The following is a 9409-nucleotide window of genomic DNA, read 5'->3' on the forward strand; positions in this document are numbered from 1 at the left end:
TCTAAAATGGTGCAATTTTACCCCTAATATTTGTAGCCAAGAGCAATTTTATCCCTAACGTTGATAAATTGGATCAATTTCAGACACTATTATAAAATACAGTCATTTTTTTTCTTTATTTTGCACCAATTGCATATCAATTTTGTAATTTTACACCAATTTTACCCCTAACGTTGATAAATTGGATCAATTTCAGACTCTATTATTCATGACCGAGAAGACAGTTTGATGAATTATTTCTCAAATTGACCCAATTTATCAACGTTAGGAGTAAAATTGCTCTTGGCTTCCAACATTAGGGATAAAATTGCTCCTGACCCAAAACATTAGGGGTACTTTTGCACTTTAACCCTTATTTTTGGACTAAAAAAAATCTATATTTTTTTTTTTTTAATGGGATGAAGGGGGGCAAATGCCCCTTTTGACCCCCTACATCCGCCCCTTTGTGCGGTCCATCTTCGACCCAAGCAAAACAGACTCTAAAAAAGATGGAATGGTAAAAGAAATAAACGGATTAGCATTGGAAAGGACACTTCTAACTAATCTATCAACTATGAACTCACTATTCACAGCATCAGCCACAGGTTTTGAATTGGTTTCAAACTGAACATGCAATAAGTCGAGTTTGAGCACCCATTGAAGGCTGTTCCGCAAGGCAATGGCAAGCGAGATAACCCGAACTTGGTTTCGTCCACTTTGGCACTGGGTCCGGCAACAGGTATACGACACACAGCACATTGCTGGTCTCGCCAGTCAGCAGCGAACAGTAGCCCTCGGCGTATGTGGTTTTTCTTGTGAGAGTATCTTAATTTTATATCATAAATCAACTGCTCTAATCTCCTATTAAAATGAATCTTCATAAAGGATTTTCAACAATTATAAGAATCAGAGTATTTTTCAATTAGGAAAAAATTATTATATTCCTTGAGACTTTTCAAATGTAAATGTAAGACAGTTATTATTTACTATATTTGTTTGGAGAAAATACAAAAAGAATTTATCTGGGGTTTTTTTTTTTATAATAACTAATGATATTTGTATATTTTAAAAAAATACATTTATATCAATAAAACACCGAAACATTGATGCAAAATAAATTGGCAAAAAGCATCGTTAGATCACTGATCTTTCATTTTTTTGGTTCATTAAGTCCTTGATCTTTTATTTAGATACATTAAGCACATGATCATTTATTTTTTGTCTCATCAAGTCATTGATGACCAAATTAGTAAGTTGTGAACATCTAATTCTGTTAAAAATACGTTATTAACTTCATATCTATTTGAAATTATTAAAAAAAATATTTTTTACAGTTTGAATTAAGGTTTGTACAGATTTTCTATAGACATTACACATCCAAAACTGTTTTCAAACAGTTAAAAAATACAAATTTCGAATACAGGTACAATGAATAACAATCTGTTAACCGAATTTTATGTTCAAAATTACTTTTTTTTTGTCATCAAGGGCTTAATGAGACCAAAAATAAATAGTCAAGAGTTTAATGTATCCAAATAAAATAAAAGACCAATGATTTAATGAACCAAAAAATGAAAGATCGGGGACCTAATGATGCTTTTTGCCAAATAAAATCCATGTGGTTTCATTAATTTTAAGATAAAGGACTATGGTTTACTTTTTTTTCAAAGTAAGGACGGAGGTTTTCAACTTTATCAAAATAAGGACTTTTTCAATTGATACTATTAAAATCATCCTTGACGACTTCAAAAATAACATATTTTAAGAACTACTAATATTCTAAGCAACTTTAATTCTTCAACTTTTTTATTTTGAGATTATTTAGATGATGTTTGGTAAAAAGAGAGAAAGTTAATGTTTAGAGAGAGTTCCAAAAAAGATTATTTTCGAAAATCCATAGCAAATATGACATTGAACAACTTTAATTCTTCAAAATTTTCGTTTTCAGGTCGTTAAAGATGATTTTAATAGTATTAATCCAAAATGTCCTTGCTTTCTTAAAAGTGCGAAATCTCAATCTTCGTTTTGACAAAAAATAAACCATAGTCCTTTATCTGAAAATTAGTAAAACCACAAAAATTTTATTTAAAATTTACCCTTAATAAAAAAGGTGAAATGCATATACTTATTATAACTTATAGTTTTGATTTAGGAGATTGCATATCAATAATGTAATTTTTTTAACACATAATCAAAACTTAGTTTAATTTAAAATAACATGTTTGTTAACTAAAAATACCGCATAACACTATTTACAAATTTTTAAACTACAAACGTTTGTTTGCAATTTATTTTTTAGTTTTCCCTATATTTATGGTCAAATAAATAGTTAATCCAAAATTATATAGAAAGATAGCTCTACTGTAAAATATATCTGATTAAAACCACCAAAAATACATATATCACTAGAATCATAATAATAAATAATATCACTGGCATTTGAGTAAAATTTCCATGGAGAAATAAATTTTAAAACATGGTAAGTAGCTGGCATTGGCATCCAATGCCCAGACATCATTTTCCTGAGATGTCATGTTAATTCATTCATCTTTTCATGCTTCACTTCCTGTCAAACAAACCACAAAAAATGTATCAATCAATCAGATTTAATTTAACAATCACTACACAAAAAGCCTCAACAATTAATATTCTTAGTACGGACATGTGCTCAATGTTGCAACCGAAACTATCTACATTATTATATGAGGTTAATACATATATGTCATTGTATTTGTCTGTTTTGTCATATATGCTCATATATCAAATAAATAGCCAAATATTCACTCGTAATAGTTGTTTTGTCATATATACTCATATATCAAATAAATAGCCAAATATACACTCGTAATAGTTAACGACGGACAAATATATCATTATTTGAATGGTACACTTATTTTGCATAGTTCTATTACTCTAGTCATCACACCACTAAAGGTACATTTATCCGTCATTAATAATTACAAGGGCATATTTGATATTGGTGGGGTGACAGGTGAGGTGGAAGTGAGGTGGATGTATTTTTGATGTCATTTGAAAAGTATAAGGATATATTTGGCTATTTATTTGATAGAGGACATATGTGACAACGCGGATAAATATAAGGGCATATATGTGTATTAACCCTTATTATCTACCATTATGGATTTATGAATAAAGTGCAGGTACTTGAGCATCTACTTTGTTAGTCATAGTTATCAAAGGCGCACCAGAGGCACAAAAGCCGCCAGGCCCCAAGCTGAGAAGCCAAAAGGCGGGCTCTGTTCAAGAGGTGCACGTATGAGTGTGCCCTTTTGAGCTGCTCAACCCCTTGCTGGAGGGTGGTGCCTAGCCACTATTTTATAGGCTACACAGATTTTTTTAGGGTTCCAAGTTAAAAGTGGCTATCTCAATCTCTACCGTTCCCTATCAATATCATATATGCTAGAGTAACAATGCTAGGCCTAAGCCAAACGAGAAGGCTAAAGCACCATCTTACTGTGTTCAAGAAAGAACTCCTACTCCGTTCTTAGAAATGAGGAAGATTTAGAATCTATTACTATCAATTATGATTATCCATGCTAGACTTCATGATTAAGATATGTGATTTAGTATTCGACTATTTATTGTATTTCAGAAATGTTAATTGTAGTTATTTATGATTTTATACATTATTTTTCTTTAGTGGGCCTAGTGTCACTCAGCTGGATCCCCTGGCGCCTTAGTGCGCCTTGCACCTTTCATAACTATGGTGTTAGTTTATGCATTCATATCCAATACATAAGCAAAAAATGGAAGGCATCAATCAGTTGGGGTTTTCAAAAACCAAATATGGCCGAACCAATGCAATTCTTTTTTTTTCGTTCGGTTTTTCAGTCTATTTGGTTCGGTTGCGGTCATAGTTTATACCAATGTTACATGGACTCGTTGAAACTGGCGACGTACCAGTGTCGACACGACACGGATCCTGGTACGAAATCCGTGTCGGATTCGTGAGTAACCTCTCGGATACGGCAAGCTTCGAAGGTCTGCCGCCGGCCCGCCGCTGTATGTAGAAGATGTGCGCCACCGTTGAAGTTCAAGGTCTGCGGCTGTATGAGATCTCAACGAAGAAGAAGGTGCCCAGCCCTAATGGGCTGGGCACCATTTTAAAAAATAAAAATTGGGCCCAAATTGTTTAATTTGAGCCCATTTTGTTTTAATTAGTTCTGCACTCATAGTTTTGGAGTGCAGAACTAATGAGAAGAAATATACCGCCTCCTGCAGCAAATTAAACTAAAAAAGATCCCTAAATCCAAACGCTTTCGCCAGAATATCCCGCCTCTTTTCTTCTCAGATTCTTCATCTCCCATCTATCCCTACCATCCTATGCTATCCTTAATTAATTGCTTCTTTCTTCCTTTCGCTTCTTTTTTTTTTTTTTGACTTCCTTTCGCTTCTTTTAATTAATCAGTTAATGGATGTTTTGGTTTTTTTGGAATTTATATATATATATATATATAAAAATTATTCCCGTATCCCGTACCCATGTCCAAATTTAGGACAGAGTCCCCGTGTCCAAAATTTTTCAACTTGCCGTACCGGATACTCGGATCCGCACCCGTATCGGACACTCGTATCCGAGTCCATGTAACATAGGTTTATACTCCCTCCGCTCTACAATAGATGTCTTTCTAGAATTTTTTTTTTTCCCACAATACATGACATTTTGCTTCAATCTATGCACATTAATTTACTTTTCCCAAATATACCTCTATTTAAGTTGACTTTTTACCTTGGGAACAGATAAAGTTACTAGTGGATGCAATTAATACAAGGGTAACAAAGTCTTTTACTTAAAATTAATTGCATTTCTTAATTAATATGCATTAACCTTAAAAGACATGTATTATGGACCAAAGGGAGTATAATATTTTTGTAATTTCAATCGGTTCGTTTTTGTGGCAAAATTTCCAAATTAACTGAACCGACCAAAATAAAGTTTAATTAGATTTATAACCAGATGGTTTAATAGCCTTTAGTTAATTTAATTGTGATTCAAAAACAAAAGCTTGTCGGTTTCTAAATTTTCAGTAAACCTAAATAACCTATTGTAAAATATATTATTCTCTCCTTCGATATGAAATTTCAATTGCATTTTTTTAATAGTAAATCAGTAGCCTAACTTTGATTATATTGTCAAATACTGACAGTAGGTGCAAAATCAGGGTTGCAATTCATTTCACATATGGAACTACTCAAATCACCATAATTGCATAATTCATAAACTTAATTTTACAATTCTTTTAGTTTCATTAAACTAAATTAACTTAACTTTTTGATCTATATTGATTTTAATTTATTAAAAAGCTGTGTTGAAACCAAAGAACCGAACCAAACCGAACCGAACTGTTTGGTTTGGTTTGGTATTATTATTCGGTTCGGTTTCTGTTTTATTGGTTATTCGGCTTTTAAAGTGAACAGACCGTTGAACACCCCTATCAATTAGTCATCACTCAGGTTCTGATGTATATCAATAAAGTAACCTCTCTGCTCGGGTAAAAGCACGATGAGATAACATAAGCAAATCAACTGACCTTCGGCTTTTGGCAGGTGGGATCAATCCTCTCTTCTCCAGACTTTTAAACCTATCCTTTAGAAGGGTGCAGCAACCCTTCACATAATTCAATACAAAGAACAAGAACATAGCTTTTAGTTCCTAAAACTTGAACAAAATAGAATCTGATGCCAAATAAATGTACAACTTTCACAAATACAAAAAGATTACAGACAGCACCTTCAGTTGGCGAAGAGAACCAGTAATTTCTTCAGATAATAGTACCTGAGGAGGGGCAGGCTCAAATCTGAAGCAGAAAATTGCTAATTAGTTTTTTCAATGCTTGATGTAATTAACATAACAGCTTTACATAAGCTTGAAATAAATGAACAAAACCAATTTTATACGTTACATCTTAGTAATGGTGAAACCTTGACCGATTTGGTCATATTACTAAGGAGTAAAGAAAGAAAAACATTACAAATTTATAAGTGGCGTCATTGGAATTTAAATGCATACTTGTGCTTTCCCAAGCGTGGTGGGCGTACTTTTAGTCTTTCTTGTTTAGCTACTACTCGTCTTACGTGTTTCTTATGCTTCTCTTCATCTTCTTTAGCTATTTCATTAATGATAGCATCCAAACTGCAACAAAAGAGCAGATTAAACAACCATTAAAATAGATTCTCCACTGAAATAAGTCTTACTTGAACAGCGATTATTATCTTAATTCTTACGAATCAATTTCTTTAGAAAGTCCCTCTTTCTTCTTGGATTCTGCTAATTTTTTCTTCTGTTCTTTCTGTCTAGCTCTCTTATTCAACTCAACTCGAGTCACCCTCTTCAGCTTTCCAGACCTGATACAAGTAATTAAAATAGAAGAATTCAGATGAGACAGTTATTAGAAAAGCATATTCAATTTCTAAGTAGTGAGGAACCCCGAGTGCAGGTTAAAGCAAAAGCAAGAAGATGGCTGAATAAAATTGACATTCAATGGATACAATTTCCCACCGATAACAAGTGTGAGCTTTTTAGGAACCATAATTTGCTTAATAATACAAGTGAAAAGATGTATATACATGATTATGTATTGCTTATAACACAAAAGAGGAACCTTACTTTTTCTCAAGTGTAGTATCTTCATTCTCTGTTATATTATCTTCGTCTTCATCCCCATTATCAGCCTCGAGGAAGCACATCTAATACAATGGCTGATGATTTAAAACTTTGCTTCTGGAAAAGAACCAAAATGTAAAAATGCATTTAACGAAAAGTAACTCACATCTTCTTCATCAAGCACTCGGAGTTCTGCACGACTAACTAATGGAACAGGCTGAGGTCCCAACTCACTTTGATAGATTTTTTGCATTTCCTCTGCAACAGCTTGGGCCAATGAATCCTAATTGAAGTACAAAGAACACAAATTGTTCTTTAAGAAATCATATAAGAAATGGAAATTTTCACAAGTATGTACTATCTCAAGAAATTACTTGATGAGCTTCTGGTGGAGGATTATATGAGCATCCTGGAGCCTCAACTTCCACTGCTGGAATTGCTGAAGGTATGGATACCTATAAATATCATGCGAGTTCATCAAAATTAAAGAAGTAAACTCATACATGCAATTTAGCAACAATCTATAACTTGGAACTTAGACTACTAGAAATAATTAAGTACCTTCCTAATTTTGTTGTCGGGTTCACCTGGAATATCATCAAAGAAAGCAAAATCAATTCTTATGATCTCCAAATAACAAAACAAACTAAGTTAACATAGAATTTGCACAATTACCATTATTTTCCCACAGGTCAACCATTTCAGAACCCCCAACAGTAGCAGAACCCTAACATAGAAAATCAAAACAAAATCTCAACCTTAAGCAACAGAATAATTAAGAACAATAACAAAATCGGCTGTATACAATTACCTTGGGATCATTTGGCTCAGAAACTCTCTGGTTCTTCTTAGATTTCTTTTTCTCCTTCTGATTCGAGGATGGCACCGTTTGAACAAAAGGGTTCTTTTGGAGTATACTATCACAGCGGAGCACCTTTTCTCTGCGTTTCTCGATCTTCCGCCTCACAGAAAGGTCTGAAAATTTGATTGACCGAAACAAAGGTAAGCGAGGTCTATTAGAAAATCGAGAGAAAGGGGTTAGGGTTTACCTTTGGATTTGTCGACGAAGAAGAGAGACTCAGTAGGAACATTAGAGAGAGAACCGCCGGAAAGAGCGTCTTTAGTTGATTTCTCAATGAAATCGTCAATGTCTTCGGTGCTAATGTTAGCTCTCCATGCTTTCTTCCCCTTCCTTGAGCTTTTCGATTTCTTCCCCATCTCTTTGCTTCCTTCTCTGCGGTGGTTGCTGTGTGTCTGCGCAGCTTGTAAGAGAAGTGGAAACCTTTTTCTGAGCTCAAGTTTTATACCTTCGCCGTTGTTCTAGCGACGTCGTTTTATACCCGAAACGACGTCGCTCGTGGAATTTTTCATTTTATTTCATGGTTTGTACTATATGGTGGTCTATACTAATTTTTTCAATTTTGAATTTCAAAATAACTAATTTAATTAGAATATTTTTTTTGAGAAAATTTAATTAGAATATTAATGTTTGCTAATAAAATACATCAATAATATTAGCAATTTCGTTTTTGTATTTTAATACTAGTAGACGTAGATTCGTTACGCTTCAAAATTATTAAATTTTCTATATAAATTCTGAAATAAGTACTAATTTAGTAGAATAAAAATGAAATGAGGCTGTAAAAATGTAAATATTTTGACAAGAGTTTAAAACTTAGACGTTATTTGATAAACCATTTAATGACTTAAATTAATATATTAAGCACTTATTTAATTTAAGTGCGTTTGATAATAATTATTTTCCCACCACTTAAATTAATAAATTAAGTTAACAAGCACTTATTTTAGTAAATCAAAATATTTAACTTAATATTTTAAGTTAAACATTATCAACTAATATTTTTATAATAATTATATCACTCAATATTTCCAGCACTTATAATATGCAACACTTAAAATTCAGTGCTTATTTTTTCAGCACTTAATTTTCAGTTTTATCAAACAACACCTAAGGTTGTCTGAACTGTTTAGATCTCGTTTAAGCGTTAGAAATCGAGAATCCGTCTCGATTTTCTCCGATTAGTCTTTCTAAGTGTTTTTTCGCTCTTAGGCGATTTTTAACCGTCTGGCCACCATCTAGGCTGCCTGGACGCCGCTTAGACACCGCCAATGATGAACAAAAGCATTTTTGTTGTGTTTTTTTCTTTATTATAATTCACTTTTAAGTTGTTTCGATAATATTTTATTGTTGAAATATTGATATTTGCGTATTTTTAAATATATGTATTACACATATACGTGTTTTTTTATATTAAATAATTTTATATTATTACTTTTAGATAGTATAATATATATTTTAATTGAATTTATATGATAATTTATTGTAAAATAGAATAGCACGTCAGACGGGACGGAGTCCGGTGAATCCGCTCCAATGTCCAAGTCAGTTTGATGATTTAGGAAGTGTTGAATAGTATGAACTAGTTATAAGATAATAGTTAACGTATCGTATCTGGTGATTATACTTATCTATACATAGGATTTTTTTAGGTCAAAGCCTTCACTAACTAGAAATCCTTATGTATTGAGAATGTCCATGTCCCGTAAAGAATCTTTATCATACAATGAATCCTTTATCATGTGGAACTCTAGTGTTTTTCGAATATTTCTTTGCTTAAAAAAACCAAACCTTCTAAGACCGTCCTTAAACATGCTCTGTTGTACGTCACCCTTTTGACTAAAAAGGGTGATTCTGAAATCACTTTATATGATCTCATTTTACATGATATTAGGAAGTATAAACTTAGGCTAGAATTTATACTACAAACATGAAATTGAATTATT

At 32.6% G+C, this 9409-nt stretch overlaps 1 protein-coding gene across 1 annotated transcript; it reads right to left on the bottom strand.

Annotated features, from left to right (window-relative positions):
• Nucleotides 1-2289: 2289 nt before the first annotated feature.
• Nucleotides 2290-7883, bottom strand: LOC136226557 (ribosome biogenesis protein NOP53). Its single transcript, XM_066015115.1, has 12 exons — nucleotides 7654-7883; nucleotides 7416-7579; nucleotides 7280-7331; nucleotides 7166-7191; nucleotides 6979-7059; nucleotides 6771-6887; nucleotides 6608-6687; nucleotides 6226-6345; nucleotides 6011-6133; nucleotides 5732-5798; nucleotides 5532-5608; nucleotides 2290-2545 (listed from the first exon to the last, which is right to left on the bottom strand). The coding sequence occupies exons 1-12, from the start codon at nucleotides 7820-7822 to the stop codon at nucleotides 2539-2541; spliced, it is 1083 nt and encodes a 360-aa protein (XP_065871187.1). The 5' UTR covers nucleotides 7823-7883; the 3' UTR covers nucleotides 2290-2538.
• Between the last annotated feature and the right edge of the window lie 1526 nt (nucleotides 7884-9409).

This window comes from Euphorbia lathyris, chromosome 4 (genome assembly GCF_963576675.1).
Source record: "Euphorbia lathyris chromosome 4, ddEupLath1.1, whole genome shotgun sequence".
In the NCBI taxonomy this organism is placed as follows: Eukaryota; Viridiplantae; Streptophyta; class Magnoliopsida; order Malpighiales; family Euphorbiaceae; genus Euphorbia; species Euphorbia lathyris.

Excerpts from the sequence above, each read along its gene's own strand:
- LOC136226557 (XM_066015115.1), bottom strand. The coding sequence starts at position 7,822 with ATGGGGAAGAAATCGAAAAGCTCAAGGAAGGGGAAGAAAGCATGGAGA. Across the intron at positions 7,580-7,653 it reads CTTCGTCGACAAATCCAAAG|ACCTTTCTGTGAGGCGGAAG; the intron begins GTAAACCCTAAC and ends TCAAATTTTCAG. Across the intron at positions 6,134-6,225 it reads CTTTCTAAAGAAATTGATTC|TTTGGATGCTATCATTAATG; the intron begins GTAAGAATTAAG and ends CTTTTGTTGCAG.